The sequence below is a fragment of the Etheostoma spectabile genome, chromosome 4 (assembly GCF_008692095.1).
Source record: "Etheostoma spectabile isolate EspeVRDwgs_2016 chromosome 4, UIUC_Espe_1.0, whole genome shotgun sequence".
NCBI classification, from domain to species: Eukaryota; Metazoa; Chordata; class Actinopteri; order Perciformes; family Percidae; genus Etheostoma; species Etheostoma spectabile.
The window spans coordinates 25,278,062-25,302,315 of NC_045736.1; the positions used below are offsets into that span (position 1 = coordinate 25,278,062).

General features: G+C 40.2%; 1 protein-coding gene across 2 annotated transcripts in view; it reads left to right on the forward strand.

Annotated features, from left to right (window-relative positions):
* Positions 1–24,254, forward strand: part of slc25a26 (solute carrier family 25 member 26) — a 54,604-nt gene that overhangs the window by 8,702 nt on the left and 21,648 nt on the right. For both annotated transcript variants that reach the window (XM_032513021.1, XM_032513022.1), the window contains exons 4-5: positions 2,506–2,610; positions 2,906–2,953. In XM_032513021.1, the coding sequence (XP_032368912.1) occupies positions 2,506–2,610; positions 2,906–2,953 (153 nt within the window). The remainder of the gene's footprint in view (positions 1–2,505; positions 2,611–2,905; positions 2,954–24,254) is intronic.

Sequence of the window (24,254 nt, forward strand, 5' to 3'; positions counted from 1 at the left end):
ACTGACCACTGTGACCAGATGGCGGTAAAAGTGGGATGTAGCAAAGGAAGGGAAGACAGAGGGATGTAATGACTTATTCTACGAATTGATTCTCTGGCAATGCCCATAATGTGCTGTGAGTCTCTTCTAATTTCCCATTCCTTACTGCGGTTTGCCAATGATTGAGTGCCAGCTTCTTACCTTGTTGTTTGGCGGCTAGTGCTGGAAATTGAAAACACGCTCTGTTATTTGGATTAACAATAACAGGCCAAGGGAAACTGCTCCAATCACAGTCAGACAGCCTCCTAATTAACACTGCTTGACGAATCCAACAGCTTGTAAATAAAGATGAATGGTAGCTGGAATTTAAAGACTGCCAATGGGTTTATAATAAGCTTACATGCCAGAGGTAAGAATGGATAATGAAGGGCAAGCAAAGTAGGTAATGAAAAAGATGTCTGTCATGCTGACAGCCCTCCACCTACAGCCCTCCCCTAAACGGGAGGTAACAAGCCTTACTTGTAATGAGGGACACCTACCTAAATCTTTGTTTTGTTTGTTCTTTCTTTCAAAATGTGACACCATACTACATCTACATCTCCACAAAGAATATGCCACTATTATCCTTTTAAGCCCCAGCTGTATTTTATCATGTACTGATTCATCACCATTGTTCCCCATTTTTCTGCTGTTTTCAGAGATCTGAAATGGCCTCAGAGGCCTACACACTTTATCTTCTATCCACTCAACATCATTCTCCCCACCCATGGGCGCGCAAATTACTCCCAAATAAACAATGTCCCTAATTTATTTGGTATAATCTCTGGCTCATTCTGCCTTCCCCTCTGCAGTGACAGCAGAGGAAAGGCCGTCTCAACTCCAGGCCTCCCATCCAATTACCTCAGTAATTGCTTGTCATAGCCACTTTCTTTCTATTTAGCTGCCTTATACTGGTCCTTTGGAGAATTGGATTGGTGAAAACATGATGTACAACGTATTATAAATGGTAACTTGACCAAAGGGAGGGCAAATGAGATCTGTGAGATGGATGTAGCCAGTTTAGTTATCACAGGGAAGTGATGCAGGTTAACGTTTTGCCACTTGGTGGTACTGTTGCACCATGGTTAGGTTGCAGCTAGACTATGGTTATACACACCTTAAATAGCAATAAGAGTTACCCTGAATTCACACTCATTTAAGTCTTTTGTTTTTGTTCTTATGTACAGATAATGAGATTGATATGCTCATCGTGTATTAAAAGGAGGAAGAACTGGCATTTGCCTGCAGCAAAAGTGATACAGTGAAGGGCAAAACAAAGATGAGAAATAAACCAAATAACAACCAATAGTCAACAGGATTTTTACAGAGCTACAGATACAGAGCCAGAGCTGATACAGAGCAGGGCTGTGCATGTACAGATGTGCATGTTATGTCTACAAAGTCTTCTTCAGCTCAGTCTGGGGTTTCATTTGACTTCCAGGACTGCTGCCTTATCCCTTCTCCTTTTGTGCTCCACATATATCCATGTTCTTTCTCATAAGGTGTCCTTGGTGTCTGGCAGAGGAGACAAGTGGCTGACAGACAGACGTGAGCCCTTTAACAGCTGTCGGGTTAGCCTTCTCCCCATTGCAGAGTACAGCAATAGAGCCTTATCCCCTAGAGGCCATCACCTCTAAAAATTCTGATGGGGCCCAAACGCTAAATCAGTATGTATAGCTGTATGGAGAAGACGCAAAACAGGAAAACTGTGCATTTTATCGTTATTGCAGTGCCTGCTTCACTCTTTCTCTTTGCTCCTCTCTCTACATCATTCTGCCGTGGCGAAGGTGGCACTGGCAGACTGGCATCTGTATGACCAAGGGGAGTCACAGCAAGGGGGCGGCTCACCAATCGCTCTGTAAGATTGCTTGCAGTTAGCCGGTATTTCCGCTCTGATGCACGATAAATGGGAAATCAAGTCACCAGGTGGGCAGCTGTGCTTGCCTGCCTGCCTTTAGTGCGGTGGGAGTTATGAAGCATAGCTATTCATGTTTATCTTCACTATCTGTTGGTAGTCCATATTTCTGTTGACATATGGTGGATGGGTTGGAACTTGTAGCAGGGAGTGTGGTTACTGAGGTGTGCATGTGTGTGTGTGTGTGTCTGGATCTCACAGTGTGTTTGACGGAAGCACATGTTCTTTGGACACATATACTCAGTAAGCCTGATGACCTTTTTAACCGGTTGCCCTGTTGCCCAGGTGTCATGTCTGCTGTGTGTACTGTTTTGTTAACTAAAGCTCTCCGTAGCCTGCCAGCTCGATGCAATTGCACCCCTCAGGCCATGTCATATAATTCCACCTGCCACGTAGAAAGAAATACAGGCTAGTATCATTTAAAGCACAATATGGATATAAAAGGCCCTTAAGAAGGGAATACAGTACTGTAGATTGAGATTGTATCGATTAAGCGGTGTTGCCTTAATCGATAAAATCTCAATGGACAATAGCTGTCCAGTCTGGTTACCCATGTACTTTCCATCCTGTAGGTGGCATGTCTAATCCGGGTGCCCACAGAGGTGGTCAAACAGAGGACCCAGGCTTCACCCTCATCCACCACCTACCAAATGCTGCTGGCTACACTCAGAGAAGAGGTACACAGCAATCAAAGGCACTTTCTTGTAGGATAACTCTGGTTTATTAAAACTTTTATCTTTTTTTTTTTCCTGTGGTTTTGGCCACCATTCCTATCAATAGTAATAGAGGCTTTTAGACAATTTTAAAAAGTGGTTGAAGCATAACGACGCCTTAACCCTAGCTCAGCTCTCTGCACATACTGTACTTTAATGAGTCAAATGATAGTAGAATACAAACTAAGTTATAATAAGATGGAATTCAAATGTCTGTGCTTGTAATAAATGTGTGTTGTGTTCTGTTATCTCTGAGCAGGGTGTCCAGGGTTTGTACAGAGGATACAGGAGTACGGTTCTCAGAGAGGTAGGATACATTTTTCTTTCTCACTTTCGTTCTTTTATTTTAGTGTGTCTGTCTGCCATCCACCAGTAAATGTAATCACAACGACCAAAATGACCACCAATAATACCGGTTCTAAAGCAGATCACACACTTACACGAATGTCTGTCTTTGGTAAAGTTTCAGGCAGTTGCACAGTACATCTTACAGATTCTATTCAAAGCTATTTCAAGTGTTTATATTAAAGACAATCACTAATCTCCTTGAAGGCTGTGTAGTGAATTCTTTTTGATAGGCTGAGTGAATATTGAGGCTTTCCACTCTTCTGACTGAAGACATTTTAATTTCTCTCGGGCTTTATTGAGGTTGGAAATATTGATTTACAGTTCTTTTTTCATCTCATTCAATTACTACGGCAAGATGCTCTTCCTCCTATTAGAAGTAAATCTGATTAATTAATGCAATTAGTTGCGTTATAAATGCAAAACAAAACACAGATAAATGAGCATTGGGCTGCGCTCCCTTGATGGCCACTCACCTTTTTGTAATGAAAAAAACTCTCTAGTTCTTTGATTCATGATCTTCTGTTTAATTGCACCTGCAGTGCATGATTAAACAAAATAACTGTAGCCAAAGCTGTATAGATCTCTCAATTTTAGCTCCCCCCCCCCCCCCCCCCCCACCACCTGATACGTTTCAATAGAACTGGAAGAAGAAAATGAGAAAGGGAGGCAGAGACGGTGAGAAAGAAGTATATGAAGGTGACACTTGTCTTTCCATCCTTTTTTGGGGATGGGGGTGAGAGTGTAATCTAGTCCCCTCCGCTGTGCTAGCCTGTACTTATTTTCTGCCTCACTAAACTGATGTTATTCACGCAAATTCCATCTGGACAGCAGGGGAAAAAAAGGACAACAAGACACTGTGATTTCTCCGAGGGGCTCTGAATAAATGAATACATTTGGAGGCTGGCGCACAGCCTGTGTGCATACTAACACTGGCAGATGAAATGCAACGGTGGCGGCAGGGATTTGGGGTGCGGGTACGGCAAGGGATGCTCCGCAGTGATTGGCTTTGACGTGTGTCAGGAAGGTAATTCATTTTCTCTCGGCCTCCTTTGCTATCCGCCTAGCTCCCTCCTTTGGACAAGCGACCCTGTCAAGATAAGTTTGTTTATGTGGTATGGCGTGGTGGCAGTACCCGCTGGCACACTAATTGGGGTCCTCTCTGGGCTATATATTCATTTGGGTTCAGATGGCATTTCTGATGGGCATGATATCAGATTACTACAGGATGTGTGAGAATCGACCATGGTGGGTAGGCTGGCCTGGACTTGAAAGGTGGGATGGAGGCGGGACTCATTTAGTGATCTAGTTCACATTGTAGCACAAACCCACATCCAGATCATCATATCTACCAGAACAAGTTTTAAACAGTTATAGTGGATTTTACACATCACACTCTAGCAATGCCCTAAGTTTTATTTAAAAACCAAGTCCGGACTTTTGACTAATAGACATTATAAACCTTTTTCTTTTGCACCACATTAATCTTTACTGTGGTCTGCCCTCTTCTGAAAAGAAAAATGTCACATTGTCTGCTGTGTCTGCACTATTTGGGTTCCAGCTGAATAGAGCATGAACTCAATGAGATTCAGATTGGGGTGAATGCAGTTTTTCTGTGAAAAATGATTATTCAATGCAGGCTTATTAATGAACATCAGCAAGACTTTGCTTTGGATTTTAAGTAAGAGTGCATTTGTTTTAAGTCCCAGATATAAGCTGTTCATGTGGTCTGGGTGTTAATTTGTTTGCATTTTATGACAATACAATTTATCCAGGCTCTACTTATAATTAATCATCTGGTGATGCATGTCATTTTGACAGGATCCCGCATTCCAAACTCTTAACAAGACACCCTAAGTTTCTTCATTTGAATGATATCACCTTTCACCACTAGATGGCATGCTAGGATTATAATTTCCATTACTCATTTCACTCCAAGCCCCTATCCTTCTGTACTTCTTCCCCTCTTTTTTCCTGTCTCTCTGCTCCCCCATCACACCAATCCAGCTTTGACATTTATGAGCAGCAGTCACTGCACTGAAAATGATGGCTTTTTTTAATGGTGAGCCCTGTATTTTCTGATCTAAAGTGCTGTGAGGTGATCTTGGATTTGATCTAAACTGCTCCAATTTGAGTTTGAGTAATGAGCCTGAGATGGGTTATTAGATAGTAATTTAGTAGTGGTGGTGTGGGGGCTGGGGAGGGATACGTGTAAGTAAAGCTGACAGTGTGTGACACAGTCGACTGAAGAGCCTGGAACATCGTCTGATTGACTATTCGACCACACTACATAAATTTCTCATACTTGTGCTCTTTCACCTACTCACTCTGAAAGCCACTTTATCTAAATCCATTTTCTCTTATTTAAATGTGTAAGCACACAGACAAGGAAAGTAATTTAGCTAGCTGAATGAGACTGAACAGTCTACCGATGAAAAATGTGTTTCTGGTCTTCCCTTTACCGGTCTGATGTATATTTTTCCTTAGCCAGCATCTGAATCAGTCTAAGAACTGTAAGTTTCTCCACCCTAACAGCTGGGACCTGGCAATCTGAGGTACAAGATCTGGCTGTAGGGCTTAGAATATACCTCTCCATCCAGGCTCCTCCCCACTACATCTCTGATTCCTCTTCTTCCTTATCCCTCTCCTCTTCAATACCCGGCTGATCCCTTCTCTGCTCCCTCCATCAGGGGTTTTGGCTGTAACGACTAAATTGGATTTTTACCAACAGGCCAAATTACATCACTCCAACTTTGGGATTTGTGCTGTTATGTCCTGTTTTATAACTGATTTTTAAATGTAGTGATCTGTTTCAAGTTTGTCTAGGGCTGACTTTGGGCTACAGATGGCTGGCTGACAAATTTAAGGAAAACCAATTTAAAGTGTTTTGGTTTTGGGCCACCACAAGCCTCCAGACCAGCTTCATTGTTTGTTTTTTTGTCAGAATCTGGAACTTTAATTAATCTGTAGATTGTTTTCTTGATTAATTCATCTTTTGGTCCATTAAATTTAAAAAATAAAATGTCCATCACTACTTTTGAAAGCCCAAGTTGACATATACAAATAGTTTGTATTGCCAGATCAAAAGGCCAAACCCAAATATATTGTATTTCAAATCATAGAATATTTTCACAACTTTGTAGCTGTAACCATTGAATGTTTGGCATGTAGCATGCTAAAATCATATTTGCTTCTGAATATACCCTCAAACCCCAGAGGGTTAAAAAAAAATACATTAATTATCAAAGTAGATGCTGATTAATATTCTGTCAATATTTGGGATTGCAACTTACTATTATTTTCATCATATGCTGACAATCTGTCAAAATAGTCAACCACAATTCACTAAACCCAAGGTGATATCTTTAAAATGCTTTGTTTTGTCAAATTAATAGATAAGATATTTAGTTCTCCATAATGCGAACACAAGGAAAACTAGCCTTCACTAGTGTTAAGTTAATCACACATTTTTATCTATTCTAAATGTCCCTTAATTTCTATTTGTCCCATTATTTTTTCTCATTTTAATGCTCTTATCATTATGGAAAAGTGGATTGGCTTGCTTTGTGCAAATGTTTTTTTATTGAAAACAACATTGGCGTATAGCCTACTGTAGTGTTCAATTTCACACGTAACATTATCACATAGAGCAAATAATGTCTCACACAATGTAGCACTGTCCATCAATAAGAAGGTGTAAAAAATACTTTGACGAGGGGAGAATTGGCATCAGCTGTGTACTTGGCCATCAAGTGGTATTTCAGACTGGACGTGCTGCGATGATGGCTCATTTCTCAACATCAAAACACACAGATCACTTTGGTCTTGTCAATGGAACCATTTGGCAACTCCAGAATCTTATTGGCATCCATTTCTGTGTCATGCGTTCGCCGTCGACTCAAAACGTAATGCCACTACTATCTGGCCGGCTCGCAAGCCCAAACAAGTTTGTGCGCCGTGCCTGTTGTTTTGTTTCTGGTCTAGCTAGAGCCGGTGTGGTGTTGTAGTTTTTCTAACGTTACCAGTTGTTGCAACAGCATTTGTAAAAAACTACAAAGTTTGCTAGGCCAAAAAGAACGGTAATCTTGCGCTAGAATAATTGACACCAATAAAATGGGTTTGTGTTAATGCCGTTAATAACGTGTTTAACTGACAGCACTAGTCTTCACATTTGTAAAGCTGGAAGAATTAAAGTATTTGGCTATTAGCTATATTTTAGCTTGAAAAAGAATTCAAAAGTTTAATGAAATAGCTGCCTATTACTTTCTGTTAAACTAATCAATTCAGCGAGCACCAGAACCCTGGCACATTCCCTCGCTCTCATTCACTTCGTCCTAGCTAGGTCAGGGTTCTAGTCGTACCTCCCCTTCAGTGTGTTTGATTTCCCTTTTTGTTTACCCCTCTTGCTCAACTTCTGTCTCGCTGCATTCAACTTTTAAAAGGTGGAACTCTGTGTCAGTTTGCATGTTTGTGTGTATCACAATCACAACCGTGCATGAGAGCAAGGTTGTTGAAGTGTGAACATTGAGTTGTGATTGAGTTATGATGAGTCCATACAGAGCAGTGAGGGGGTTTTGCTGCCTCTGCTGGGATGCTGATGTTGAAGCCGTATCAACAGACATGCAGAGCCAAGCAGAGTTGACCCCCGCGTGGCCCTTTATTTTTTTTTGGAAAGGAGCCACTTCTCACTGTCTGTGACGCAGGTTCAAAAGGGAGAGGTGAGGGGAATCGCTCTCATATCCTGTCTCTGTGCACACTGATCCACAGAGGCTCATGTTTATACACCCTCATATGACTGAGACAGAGTAGAAAGAGGGAAGAGAGACAGGGCAAGGGAAGCTAAAAGTGTTTATTTTCCTCTACATATGTAAAGGCAGGATTTGTGGTAACCGTGTGAAGGAGCAGGCTTCCTCCTGCTTTGTGTTTAGAGTTGGACCTCGCCAGAGCAGCTGCCATTACTCTCTCGGAGCCAGACAGCAAACCAACTCTTCTAAATGACTTCAACACCTTAAAAAGGTTAACAAGACTAGATTCATTGAAATGGAAAATGTCACAAGATCACACTGGGGGGGATAAAGAGAAACCAGACCAAGGAAAATGTTAAACTGTCAGTTGAAAATGAAATACAATCCCTTCCAGTAAGATGATTGTTCACTTATATTGTGCCGTTTCTTGTTTCATTTTGGGCAGTTTGTATGTGCCATTTTCAATTTGTTGCTGTTAGAGTTCCTAGGATTTATTAGCCTCTGCCACTCAGTAGAACAATTGCCAAAGAAAGGCTCAAAGATGCAAGTGACTGTTTTAAAGAATATGAGCTACTGGTGCTACCTTATCTGTTTACACTGTGATCAATGAGTCGCTTAAGAGTCCCGAGAAAACCTGTTGACCTCTGTAGATCTGACCCATTGACATGGCTTGACCTGTAGAAGGGTGTGTGACTGTTTCTGTGATAAGGAGAAACAATAGAATAGAGTCAGCCATCAAGGTGTTTTGAATGTTTGTCTGTATCTGGAATTGAATTAGCAGAGTGCACATACATACATACATTAGGCCTGCATGATTCAGGGAAAAATATGATTCATGATTTTTTTTTTTTTGCTTAGAATTTGGGCTTTTTCCATGATTCTTTTTCACAAAGTGGAATGTTTATTTACAAGAACCATGACAAAACAAATTGGCAGTACCAAACATAGATTTTTTTTTTTTTGTGATTTTATACAGTCTGTGTTTAAAACTCAGTAGAAAGTAGTAGCATTTGTGATGCAGTCAACTCATTAAATTAAATGAGAATCAAAGTCAATTAAAGAAAAAAAGAAACGAAATTAACACAAAAAAAACAACAAATCGAAAATCAAAATTATTTAAAAATTAAATCCTGACCACGGTGAATTGAGATCGCGGTTTTACAACGATTAATCGTGCAGGGCTAATATACATACATACTCCTCAACTTAAAAACAGTGGTGGAAATGTTTAATATTATTTAATAAGAATTCAAAGGCAACCAACAACGCAGCTATAGAGAGGCCTCAACCTGACGTGTTTATTGACATTGTGAGTTCATTTCTTTCATTAATCACTATCTGTCTACATGCTGGAATATCCTTTTTGAACCCTCGTTTGAGTTGTTTGCAGGTCGAGCCGCCCCTTGTTAGGAGAGTAATTGCCTTTTTGGTCTACAGAGAACGATTCCTCTTCCTCACTGGATGATCTCTGTCACTTTACCACAGACGTCACTGCAGGGATTAATGGTTTACTCCCAGCGTCACTCTGGATGACGGATGCATGGGCTTCTGTTCTTAGTGGCCAGGCTACACCTGTCGTTCACATTAGTAGTTGCGTGAATACAGTCGTATCTTCACTTTCTTCTGTGCCTCATCGTACATCCATGCTGGCCTATGCACCTGTATTATATCCCCCTCATGCATCCAGTCCCCCTGGGATGGACATTGGCACGGTGTTTTTTTGCTGCAAATCTAACTAAACCTTTGGAACCTTCCTAAGATAAACACATGGTCTTATTAATGACTTCTACAGTCGGATGTATTTAAGGAGTTTGCTGCCATACTGTCAGACCCCTACTTGTGCTTTCTGCTCAGTGCAGACTTGGCCGGGGGACAGTGCAGGGCTTTCTGCAGTTCCCTGTTGAGGATGATGCATTGGAAGTCTGTGCGACTAAGAGCAATGGATCACAGGGTAATGTTAAGTAGATTTGTCCCCATTGAGCTCTTCAATCCACTCAAAATCCATCAATTTGGCTATAATTCGTGCATTTCTGCATTTCTGTGTGGAGAATTATTACCAATACCTATTGCCAGACAAGACATTTTTCCAGGAACAAAAGATACTGTTGTTTTTGAGTTATAGTTGTTTTTATGCCTCTCCCATCTGCTGTATGTATTAGTACTGTGGACATGACCATAGTGGCCATGTTAGTCAGTCTCTCTGGGTCTTGGGGCCATGTTTTCTTCCAACACCTTTACGAATGTTTTTCTCAATCCAAGCAGAAATCCTTTGGTGCGTCACAGCTCCGTTGGCCTGGCAAGGGACTCATGGTGGGGGGTGGGAGTTATGTCATGGAGGGGGTTAGTAGGTCTGGAATGCAGGGAATAGGTACAGCAATGGTTTGGTTGTCATGCGGAAGGAAATAGTTGATGCATTATTTCCCTGACAGCAATTCTTGCAATGTAGATTTTGTTTGAATTGAACACCTGTTCCACTTGAGTGTGACATAATAACCTAACTGCCTAAATACTGTAATCCCATCTCAGACAATCAGCCTATTATACTGTCAACTATATAATGTTATAATGTAAGAAACCTTTACACGAGTTAAACCTTTAATCAGATCCACTCTAAATAACATATTATTTTCACTTTATACTGACAGCGGAGAGTGAGAGTTAAGGGAGTGGAAGGAGGATGAACCAGTGTTGTGCAATAGCCAGACACGCGGAAGCACCCGGTAATTACAGAACCACTTTAGTAGAAACAACCCCCCTATTTCCCAAACTGTGTGTGTGTGTGTGTGTGTGTGTGTGTGTGTGGTGTGTGTGTGTGTGTGTGTGTGTGTGTGTGTGTGTGTGTGTGTGTGTGTGGTGTGTGTGTGTGGTGGTGTGTGTGTGTGTGTGTGTGTGTGTTGTGTGTGGAATTCATTTGGCTTTGGAATGTAAAATGTGCATATTTAAATTACATTACAATTGCAGGACTGTTTTTGTAGTTTGCGAGGTAGCAGCACCTGCTTCCCCCACCCAACCAGGCAAATGTCTGCCCCCTTTTCCTCTTTCACAACCATTATCGTGCTAGCAGAAGTTCTTAAAACCCGAAAGCATTGGGAACAGACCACCTGAATGTCAAGGGTCATGCTGTGATGTCACTGCTTAATGTCTAATGGAATAAAGAAGTATGAAGTGTCACTCGCACCACGAGCGTTCACCTCCCTCAACCCCAACAGAGGTTAGGAGTTCAAACCAATTCATAATTCACACATTCACGGCAGTCCAAGCTAGAGCTGTTTTTTTTTTGTACATGTTGAGAATGTATTTATCAAACAACAAAGCGTTTTTATTGTAAAAAGCCATTTTTAGTTAACTACTTCTCTCCAGCACATTTATACAAACTTATTTGTCCCTGTGGCTGGGCTCGAGGAATGGTAACCAGCAATCGTTCCACCACTTTAGTCCAGACTGAAATATGTCAATAGCGATTGGATGGATTGGCAAGAAATACTCATACTCAGGTATTCATGGTCCCCTGAGGATGCATCCTACTGACTTTGGTGAGCCCACTTTTCATCAAGTCTAATATGGTTAGGATTTGAAGGTCCACAGAGGATGAATTTTACTTCAAAAAAAGCTGTGTTAGTGTGAACAGTAACCACTGCAATGGCTGAAGAAAAGAGGATCAGCCATAGAAACTCAAGCAACATCAACATAAAATCTAAGGTCCTTCACCAATTACAACTGTCCATGTGTCAAGTAAAGATAATGTCAGTGACCAGTCACCAGAAAACAACAAATAAGAGGGCAGTGTTGAACTAAATAAGTAAAATAAAGTGTAAATAAAATGACCATTCCGTCTGAAAATCCTGCTAGCTTTGCGCCTCAATTATTTAATTTGAGGAGCCTAAAGATTACATGTTGATGCAAGGAATGTGTTACTTCTTAATGGAAAAAAAGATAATTTGACTTCACAACAAGCAACGTGCAACCGATTGATCAGGTCCGTGCCAGGTTTTGTTTGAATAACTCCTCCTTCTGTGTGTGCGTTTTCAAAGTGACTGCGTCACTGCCAGTATATACTTCTCTCAGTATGGAGATTCTGTTACTTCCAGCTGTGCTCCTGCTGTTGTTATCTGATTCCTAACTGATAAGATGTGTTTCTGTTACTGAGAAACATTTCAGTTGGCCAGCAGGCAGTGATTGGTTGGCTGGAATGACTTTGGTCTGTGTTTTATTGCTGTGGGCGCTGCTCCCAGAGAACACTCTCTCTCTCTGTGTGTGTATGTACACACACAGCATTATTCTGGCCCTTCTGCCCGCTTTACTCTGGTTTGCATCTCACATCAGTAATGAGGCTCTTTAACACGCTTTCCGTTTTTGGCCAGCTTTTGGCTGTTTTTTTAACAATTGATAAAGAACACGGTATTTATTGCAAATGCTGCCCTGGTATGAAGCAGGCAAATGTTTTGCCTGACAATACAGCCACAATTTTGCATACAGCAGTTTATACACAAAACAACTGAACTACAGTGAAAGTTTTGTGTGGCTGGCTAGAGTCAGACCAACTGGCTGATATTATCAGATAATCTATGCTAACATGTTAGCAGCTATTTAAGCTCAACAAATGTAAAATTCCTTTTCATTGTTGGCTGTGTACAAAACATGTTTGGTTACACACTCAGTTAGTAGTCAAGTGCTTTCTTGTTTCTCTAAATACTTATTGTGTCTTAACAGTTTATCTTCCAAAAACTCTTTGTTTTGTCAGAATTCCTTTGTGCAGCTGTCCACAAAAGAATCTGACAGAAATATGCAGACTGTGGGAAAGTTAACTACACCATTATGGGTTGGTTCTGTTTATCAGAGTTGCATGTTCCATTTGCTACAAATTTGTAATGTGTAGGTATGTAGAGATCTTTTAAAGGCTCATATTATGCTTTTTGGCCTTTTCCCTTTCCTTTATCGTGTTATATATCTTTTTTGTGCACATTAGCGTTACCCCAAAGGGACTTAACGTCTCCAACAGAAAACACTGTTCACCAATTGCTCCAAACACCTCTATTGTAGTCCCGCCTTTGCATCTGTGACAAATGTGCGTTTGTAACATACGTTATAATTCTCGCCGAGCTGTTAGAATATATATATATATATATATAAAACATCTAAATACAATTATGAACCTGAAAATGACCATAATGAGCACATTAAAAGACATGTTATTGTTGGAATAAATATGCCTACACAAGTAGTTATGTATATATTGTACATTTGCCATCCTATGGACATAATGTGCAAAAAAAGCTATTCCATTCGTTTGAACCTCTGTGTTGTTTAGAAGGAACATTTAAAGTCATTTTTGACCAGTTTTGACAACTCTTATGTATATTGGATTGATCAGATAAGATGAAAAAGGAAAGAAGTCTTGTGTGCCTCTCTTTTCCTCACTTTTGTTTTCAATCTGAACAGCCATTCAGATGAATTGGCTGTATGACCGACAGTTGAATCGGCCGAAAAAAGGCTGACAAAGGCTGTCACTTGGCGACGGTGCTGGACATACTGCACAAACTAGGCCAACGTTTGGTTGCCGTTGTTCGCCGTCGTCCCAACTTGGTCCTTGGTGTGTCAAGGTCTTAAGTTATTTCAGCAGCTAGTTTGTTTGCCATTGGCTCTGTCAATTTGAATTTTCAGGTAAGCATTGCTAGTGGCTCACTTAAGCACAAGTGTCTGTAGTGTCTGTAGCTTGTATATATAACTGTGTTTCTCCTCTTGTTCCTCTCAGTTGGTCTTATAGGAAGAATAAAGGGCCAGTATTGCACACATTCAGAAGTTCGTCTGGCTTTCACACAAAAACACAATTCAGAGCTGTGTTTTCATTATAATGTATTTTAACTTCATGCATTTATACTTTGTGTGTAAAGCACTTTGTAACTGTGTTTTTATGTTTGCTGAAGTACATTTCTCTTATTACTTGTTAATGTTACATTCATGTCAGTGCAAGGATCATTTGGCGGTGAAACACTAAGAAATATGCTGCTCAGTAGCCTCTACGCTTCTCAACCATCTGTGTAGCGAGGCCAACGCTAAACCTTCAACCTCTCCCATGCTTAGCACCAACACATTTTCTCTCAGTCCACTCTCCCACGTCTTACTCCTCGCCTCAGCCAGACCCTCAGGCAGCCATACATCTCTCTTCCTGTCAGCAGCTAATTGGTCGACCCTCAGGGCATCCTGTGTCACACCACAACACCATTCATTGGCTAATATGCACTCTGCCGTTGATGTCATCTGTCAGTGGCTGTGACAGTCCTCTTTCAGTGGGTCGATATATAGCCAATAAAGTCTCTATTGAGCGCAGCATGTGCCACATGTGCAAAGACAAACGGTGAGGATGTTTTTACAGAGTATAAAGTTCCAATAATCATGTTCAACATTTTAAATAACATGAGAATGTTCCTGCTTCACTACAGTGTTGCATTAGCAACAGGCTATACTTAACATCCCTTCGTTAAAGTCTGTGGAGGAAAAAGAACTATCAGGTGTCTGTTGCCAAGGATGTTCCTGTTTTCCTCTTTCATGCCTGTTCTGCTGTATCAGGCGTCCATTTTGGAACAAGCTGCACACAGGTGGGAGGAAGAAAAAAATCACCAGCACAACATAAATATTATTCAGAGATTCTGGGAAGCATTTCTCTCATGTCGATGGAATTGCTCTCTTGAATTTTTGCCAGCTCACTGTCCCCCCCCCCCCCCCCCCCCCACCCACACCACGTCTCCTCCCTTTTTCTCCTTCTCCCTCTCCACCTCAGAACAAGTCCTAATTTGTCGGGAATATTAATGCCCTGTGCCGACATTCGCCAGACTGCGGCGGCTTATGGGAGTGGGGGCCAGGTGTGATTTGATTTGCTCATGGGAGATGTGCCGCCACTCAAACCTCTCCCTAGTTTGGCTTGTTTGAACATACACACACACTCTGCACACACACACACTCCACGCTGCCCTTGGCATTAAAAACTGTCAGATGGAATTCTCCAGCAAGTGCACTCACTCTCGTTCTAGTTTTTACAGCACCCGTGAGCTGGAAAAGGTTGGGATGAGTGATTGCTAGTCGCTTAAGGCAAAACACTCCCCATAGTTGCACAGTATAGGCCTTAAAGGGACATATGATCATGCCACAGGATGCTCACAACTGCATAACCAACACTCAAATCTGTGACAAATTTAAGCACAAGGGTTAAGTTAAGCTTTGTATGTGTTATTGGTTTTGGTTTGGATAGGCATATGATTTGTGTGAAGTGTGCCTCGGGGAAGTGTAAAGACAGGTGTGTGTGTTTGTGTGTGTGTGTGTGTGCTTGACTTGAGACTGCATATGGGGGTCTGTTTTCTGTAATGGGAAGAGCAGGCTTTGGCTAACCAGCACTATACAACCACCAAGAGAGAAGTAATCCAACCTTCTCTCTCTTTCTCTCTCTCTCTCTCTCTCTCTCTTTCTCCCCCCCCCCCCCCCTCTTTTTCTCTGGCACTCTCAGTTTCCCCCTCTGTCCCTCCCTTTTGCCCCTCTCTCTCCCACAGGCCTCTCTTATGAAGTGAGAGGCCAAACAGAGGCCCGGAGTGCCGGATCAAGCTCCTTCTATCGATTGACTTTATTTATGTGTTTGATTATTTATTTAAAAGACCCTGAACCCCTATGTCCCTGAGGTGTACTTGGGTGCCACACACACACACACAACACACACACACACACACACACACACCACACACACACACACACACACACACACACACACACACACACTTACTAGATTGTACACAAACAAATTCCTACTGTGCTCCTATGTTTAGCCAGGGTTTTTGGTGCGTCACTGCCAGGTGTAACGTGTTTTGTGTCACTGCAGTAACTAGGTGTGACATTAGCTCATATACACACGCACAACCTGTGTCCAGTGTTTAAAAACAGAACATAGAGCTGCCCATAATAGAGAAATTATTAACAGCCCATACATGTTGAATTTGTTACAGTTACAGTACAATGTTTACTTGCTACAGCTGGATGCAATATCATTTATTGACTTTCAGTGGTGGGCACTGTCCAGTGTTGGGATAGTTACTCAAAAAAGTAATAGATTACATATTACTAGTTAATGCCTTACTTTACTACATTACTTATTGCTGAAAGTAACTAGTTACATTACTTTTGGATTACTCCGTAACATAACCTGAAATGCACCATAAATTACTTGCCAAATAACAATGTAAAGATAAAACTCATGTATGCCCAGATCAACACAAACCCCTAATATAATGTGGACATACACAAGGTCTCTCTTTTATACTATATATTTGTCAAGACTTACTGGCAGCTGTCCACTCTTCATTATCTGTATTTTGTTTCAGAAAGACGATGATTACATTGTTGAAACAGGCAACTTTTCCTCCACTATGTATGCTGCCACAAGCCCACTTATCACTTATCTCTATTGGCAACATGCTCTTTACATCTGTGTCTCAGGGTCTGGGGGTCTTTAACAATTAGCTTGGATTGGATGTTTTGTTTGTGGGGCTGGAGAAGTGTTTGTGGCCTGGGCACAATTTACACACACAAGTTTTTGTCCTTTCACGGTACAAATTTGAAGTAATGGGTATACCTTCACCTCTCAAAAGACGTCTTAAGCGGTGGCTCTGCCATTTTTGTTTTGTCTGCTTGGAGGATGGTTTTACCAGTTTTAACCGTCTATTGGTGTTACGCAAACACAGAAAACAGACATTTGATTTGTCATTCTCTCCTCACGTTATGCAGATAGTTGAAGAACCAGTAACGCAATAATTATTTTAAGTATAAAATACAGTATATTGTATATGTACAGTGTATATATAATATATATATATATATATATTTTTTTTTATATTAGTTTTGGGCATTTTAGGCCTTTTATTTTGAAAGGACAGCTGAAGACATGAAAGGGGAGAGAGAGGGGGAACGACATGCAACAAAAAGTAAAGTAATTTTCTGGTAAGATACTTGTTCCTTAAGTATTGCTTTTAAGTACTTTATACAAGACTGCCCATCTGTCTATTTGCCAGCCCTGTGATTATCTGACGACCTGTCCAGGGTGTACCCAGTGTCAGTGTCAGCTGGAATTGTCTCCAGCGGTTACAGATAATGGTTGGACTTATGATGAAATTTTATCAAGATCACATCATATTATTGGTTGACCAAATCTTATGATTTCTCAACAGTTATTAACTAAAAGAATGACTTTTCTTCTTTTATTTTATCCGTTTTCCATTAGACAAAAAATGTAAATAGAAGACTTTAAAAATATGTGCATATATATATAAAATCCCATTTCCCGAGCTGGTATTCAAAAACAGTCCAGCTGGAGTTATTTTAGGGAATATCTGCTGTCCCCCACTCATCGTTTACTCAGAGCTCAGGGCATTGCAACATGCACCCTTATCGCATTTCTGACATACTTCATTAAAATAGCACTAACCAGCAACACGTTGTGTGCGTGACGGCACGTGCACGTGCATGTGCACGTGCATGCGAGCTTTCTCTGGCATGTTCTCAGCTGTGCGTTTTTTAAGTGCTTGTTCTTGTATTTTTGTTGTATCTTGTGCGTGTGTTATGTTTCCATATAAACAGATTGTCCTTTAACTGACAGGCAAACAGGTCCGGCTTCTTCCCGCTCCCTTTCTAAGACTGAGGTTGAACACTTGGCACGGTCACATTTAGAGGTGTCCAATCACCTGTCCACTTGCCTTTTTTCCATGATTAATGACTTTATCAGCTTCCAACATATTAAAATATGATCTCTGTCTGTTTGTTATCACTGTGTCACCGCAGTCAATTCCTCTTCATACTTTTGTGACACACAGCAGATGGAATGCGGGTGTGTCTGAATGATTTTGTATCTGACTTTGGCAAGTGAATCCAGTTTACAGCCCTGTTGCATTATCAAGTAATAAATGTGGACTTAGACTAGCGGCATTGCTCCGCCTGGCCAGTATGATTTTTTTTCTTTTCCCCCGTATGTGTATGTGTGTGTCCTTTGGTCTTCACATGGCCCACAGTGATTTGCTTCACCATCTGACTCCCATCTGTCTTCTCATCTTTTCTCTCCTATAAAAATTTAATCTCATTTATTCTTTGTCTGACTGTCAGAGGTAAGTGTTGGGCACCTTTTGCAAACAAAGTTCAGGTCTACATGGTGTACTTTTCTACTACGTAAAGAGTATCAGAGTGCAGGGGGAAATGCTAAGCCTGATAGATTGTGATGCAGTTGAAAAACTACTGCTGTAAAAGGCTCTGAAAAAAAGTTTTAAGAACAGCTTAACTGAACAGTACAACTGCTCTAATCTTAACCTGAACTCTTTAGTGACTCACCATTTCTTAAAATGACTACTTACACATTTGAAAAGAGCCATAGTTGATTTTATTTTCTGTATAAATTGAATTTGAAAGAGTACACATTGTCTCATTTGAAATGGTACATTTAGTACATGCCAAATCCACAGGTGTATAGGAAGTTTTGCCAAATGGATTTGAAATGGCCATTCAGTATCTAATACTAACAGAGGATCCAGCAGACTTCTCTGGCTCATGAATCATTTGCTCTTTTGCTCATTTGCTCCACATCTGGTGGCAAGAGCAGACTGAGTTGCAAGTGCGTAAGTTGTTGGTTTAAAGATTGCACAAGATAATCTTGACTGAGTTAGAGCGTGAGTAGTGGTTTTCTGAATACTGTTATTTGTGTCTGGAATTTCATAATATAGCAGTAAAATATATGAGCCCCACACATTGTGAAGGTATCCTTTTTGTCAGTGTAGTGAGAGCAACAGAGTGTAAATTATACAATGAAAGTCATGGGGGGTCATCTTTTTCTTCAGGGCGTATAGGGAACTCCGCACATCTCCGTCGCATGTTTCAGTGAGCTGAAGTCTTGCAATTCTTATAGTATCTTGCATGCAATAATTTAATCAAAAGGTTTAGTCAACTTAAAAGTGCCCTGCCACACGTATTTCATTACTTTCTGGTAATGTCTGAAGTTCTACCATGTACTCTGTAACAGTTTTTGTGGAAAAAAGGCCTTGGTTAGCTTGTTTCTACCCATTCTAGTGTGGTATAAAAAGCCTAACTTTTGCGAGATTTTGGCTTTGTTTTGCAATATCTCCAGTTTTATTTGCGATATCTCCAGTTTAATTTGAGAAATCTCGACTTTGTTTTGTGAGGTATTGAGTTTTATTTGCGAGATCTTGCAAATCCAGCAAACAATGAGGCTTACCTAGCTAGCTAGTAGTGCGCTGGCTAGTGTGATAAGCAATACTAGCACATTGCTGTTGCATGCTTCAGTCAACTGAAGTCTTTCTTACGTCCTTACAGAATCTTGCATGCAATAATTAAATCAAAAATGTTTAGTTACCTTAAAGGCGCCCTGCCACACATACTTCATTACTTTGTGGTAATGTCTGAAGTTCTAGGGCACCTTTCAACCTTTGTGCAAAAACACCTTTGTGTTTTTTTAAATTTATTTATTTATTTATTTACTTAACTAAATCTCAATTCGCAGCACGGTCCACCACTTTGGTCCACACTAAAATATCTTAACAAGCATTAGATGGATTGCCATGCAATTATTTACAGAAATCCATTGTGCCCAGATGATGAATGCTTGTGACTATGATGAATGATGAGTTTTCCTCTAGCACTACTAGCAGGTTACTTAGTGGTTTTTAGTGAAATTTCTCAATAATGTTTAGATGGATTCAGTACAAACTTTCATGCTTCTCAGAGAATGAATTGTTACTTTGGTAATCTCTTAATTTTTCATCTATCACTTTTAATTAGTCCCAAACTGTGGTTTATCTGTTTATTTATATCATCATCAGCTGTACACCTGCCAGATAAACAGTATAAACAATAAATAGTTTTTTTTTGGTCATAGCATCAAGTCTTTAGTGCACTGTTGATGTTAAGTCGGAGGTGAAAACTAGCTCTATAACATCTCAATGGTACTATATTATGCATAATATCAGACATGCTAAGATAAATTGTTACATTTTGTCATTTGGGTTTCCAGTAAAGTTAATTTAAAAAAAGTATTCCACAGGAGCAGTAGATAGATGTTTTAAAGAAGAAGAGATGAAAGGAAAAGATGAATTCATAATGTTTGGCCGTCTATACATTTCTCCGCTTGTCTCCTTCTTAATATCCATCTTCCTTACCATTTCTCTCTCCTTCTAAATGCTCATCAGTATGCAGAGGCTGCAGTATGACCTATTAAATGTCATTTGTCAAATTGCAGCCAACTGGCTTGCTTGCAATCAGGCTCAATGTGAATATATTTTGACATGTGTTTTTTCCGGCCCTCCTCTGAGTGCCTTAGGACCTGTGACAACCCAAAGCCTCTCTGAATACTAATAAAGTTAGCATTAAAACAGTTGGCAAGGGCGCACACACACACACACACACACACACACCACACACACACACACACACACACACACACCCACACAACACACACACACACACACACACACACACAACACACACACACACACACACACACAAACTGAAACACTGTCAGCAGAATGACACAACAGACGCAATCTCCATATATATAATATAGTACCTGACAGTCACAGCAAGTTGCACTGTCGCCTTTGATCAATGACAAATTGTATTGTATCTGCCAGCTAACATAAAATCCTGCTCTTCACACACACACGCACACACACACTCTAGCGGAAATATGATTAAGCATGCCAACATATTCATACTAAAATGCAGACACACACATGCAGGATAGCAGGTCTGTGTGAGAGCTGGTCATGTGTTTCCCAGCAGTGGAATCTGCTCCCTGGAAGCCAGTTGGATGACACAGATGTTTGTGGGCTTTGGGACCAGATGCTGCTCCTGGAGCAGTTTTTACTTTGTGGCGAAGTTGCAGAGTCATGCTCGATTTATACTATGATTTGATCAAAAACAGGTATGCAATGATGTATATTTTGTGGTCCTCATTTATTGTGAGGTACAACATGACAACACAACACATCAGAAGATGTGAGGGGTCAGCAGGGTGGAGATAGATTCAAAGAAGGAGAGAACATAATTTTACCAAGATTGGATTTAGACTTAGGGGGGAAAGGGAGTCGATGATACACAGCAGGGCCATGTGTCGCATTCAAACCCATGCTGCTGCCAAGGACTCGGCCTACATGAGGACCACTCTACCAGGTGAATTAGAGGTCGCTTCAAAGAGGATGATATAGTTCAGACAGCCAGATGAATTAGAGGGCCAGAAATTTGAGGGTGAACAGAAGATTGCTGAAATATTTCAGAAAGGCTTTAGTCCAGAGTGAAACAAGTTAAAAGGTAAACTTATTCAGTGCAGCCAATTGCAATTCATTACCACTATCAAGGTAAAAAACAAAAAACTAAAAAAGCACAATTTACAATATGGAACCAGAGAATGTTTGGCATTTTTGCATGATAAATGACTTTTAGTGGGCAATCCATCCAACAGTTGACAAGACGTCACTCTGAACCAGAAATGTCAACTTGTGGGTGCTTCTACAAAAGTCAGTGGAGGACCATGCATATGTGTACAAAATTCCATTCTAATATATCCAATTGATGAGCTGCTGGTATGGCTGAAGAAATCCACTATGTTCACATTTTTGCAATTTTAAATTTTCCTATTCCATAGCTTTACAAATGATGACCTACGCCTCTGTTACTTGAGTGTGTTTTTTGAGTGATAGTTCATGTTTGCAGACCTCAACAACATGTTAAAGGCACTGGGTATATGAAGAAATTCTATGTCTCCATGGTTATCGTTATGTTTGTGAACTGTACTAATTAGCTCAAGCTAGATTTGAGTGTGCTACTAAAGCTTTGGCATGCAGAAGTTGTTTTCAATAGACCTAAACATCACTACTGCTTTTTCTTAAAGTAGTGATAACCTCCGCTAACTGATAATTTAGCACATTTACAGCAACCTCTCTATTAATCTCCGAGATGATACACTAAAACAATAAAAAAAAAAAAAAATGACATGCAGTTAACGGGCCCCAGGTTAGAGCAAAACCGGGGCCTGCTGCGTTGAGGAGCAAACCTCTACATATGGGCGCTTGGTCTACCAGCTGAGCTCTCTGGGCGCCCATGCAAGCTTTTTTTAAAATGAAAGCTCAGTGATGGTTTGCCCACTATTACATACTGATTTAATTGTACAAATTGTCATGGTTAAAATGTCACAATGTATGATATTTTCTCAATAGTTAACCCTAACATGTAATTGAAACATGCTGTGTTGTGTTTCACAAAGCACAAGATTTACAAATTCACAATATGAAACAATAACATCTTCACGGGTTGCAACAACCAATTGGAAAAAAATAAGTCATATAACAAACACCTCAGACAATTTAATCAATAACTTATAAAAAGCTTCATGAATAAATTGATAGATGGAATTTCAAAATAAAAGCAGCTCTGAGAGGTGTTGCTAATCATCATTAACAGGCCATAGATTCACCTTGAACTGTAAACATTACTGAAAAGGTTTTCACCTTATTCCATCCTTTTTGGCAACACATATTTGGGTTTAAATAATATTTCTTCACTCAAAACTACAGGAGCAGGAAGGTTATGGAAAATGTTCTGTCTTTGAATTGGTTTTTGATTGGGATGTTCACAGTGGGACGATGCACTGGTTTACGAAAGGAAAGGAAAAGCAGGGAGAGATGGATTACTTGTCCAATCCACTTTCTTCATCACTTCTTGTTGTCTCTACCTATCTTCATTTCTCATTCAGCTGAGAGATTTATTATGTCTGTCATCTCTTTACCTAATTGATGTGAGAAGAGTTGAAAGCAATTACAACTGGAGAAAATAACACCGCAGTGATTAGCTCACATGTCCTCCACTCTGTATTTTTGATTTTATAAATGGCAAACACACAGTTGGATTCTGCCATTTGTCAAGTACATACAGCCCTCTCTTAACTATACATTGCTTATCAATTTTAATCAGGCCACATGTGGTTTTTAGGCATTCCATCTCTGCCAGGCAAAACACACACACACACACACACACACACACACACACACACACACACACACACCCCACACACACACACCCCACACACACACACACACACACACACACACCACATTCAGTGTGCCAAGGGTGTCAAACCAAGTAATAAATCATTGGTGGATCGGTTTTTCCAGATCCTCTGCGGAACCAATCATCCTTCTCTATCTCTCTCTACGCTTGCTACAGTGGTTCAAAAAGGTCCACCAGTTACTTTTGTACACATTACTTTTTATTCTTCTGAAATAATTTGGTGACCTTTCTTTTAGCTAATTCTGTCAGCAAACATTTAAAGTACATTGAACATTTGACATATGACAGTATCTAGTACTACAAAGATTAAAGTTACTCAATTATGAGTGAAATCATTAAATATAAATGTGAAATGAGTTTCCATATAGGTTCACTTATGTTTCACTTTCAATGTACTTCCACTTACAGCAGTACAATATGTTCTGCTCACATTTAGTAATAGTGGCTATTACCCAACACCCCCGTCCATTCTCTCTGTCTCTGCCTCTCTTCCTGGCCTGGAAAAAAACTGAATTTGTCGAGGTGGTAATAAAAGACAGGTGCGCTTTTATTCCTTTTTGAAAGCTCTCTCATCTTGCCACAGATGGACAATAGCGGTGTACACACTCCTCATGGTAGATCACTCCATTTTTAGGGGGCTGGATAGCAGCCCTACATACCATCCAGTTTTTAGATAATCTCCAACGACAGAGAAAATTTGCTGCTGTACTCCTGGATATACATGGACTAGACTAGTTTACGCAACATTTCTGTTAGCTCCAACTCTAGGCCCACTTTATCAAGCAATAATCAAATGTTTGATTAAGATGTACCTGAAAAACATAAATAAACTAAAACAGATGTTTTCAATTCAGATATTCCTAGTATAAGTTGTTTATAAGTATGATGTCAGACCATTGAAATAGTTGCTAAAGGTATTATGCTGTTTACCAGACACGACCCGTCGCTTTTTAAAAAAATATTAGGCTTAGTAATACAAAAAATATTTTTTTGAATTGTCATAATTATTTTCCATATAATTGGACATCAGGACTTCAGTTTTTACACTCGTTTTGACAGCTTTTGTCTTTACAAGTTGTTTTTTTTCAAACTTCAAGTCATTGTAAAGATCTTAAAAGTTTTAAATTGAGCTGTCAGAGAGCAGATTCAGCACACTCCCTTTAAGTTAATCTACTTCAGTGTTTATATGAGGTCAGTTCAGTTGGAAGAAGGGCTTAATAAGCTCTTAAAGAGCAATAAACACAGCTCTTATATTGTCTTAGTGCTCCAGCTGACTTAAAGTTGGATTTAGTCAAGCTTTTACCTCTAACATAGTCTGATGGAACATGCTGGAGGAGTTGGCACAGATGGATGAATTACTGATTCTCTAGTTGCTGTGATCAAAGTCTGATGACACAACTCAGTGTCACTTTATTTATT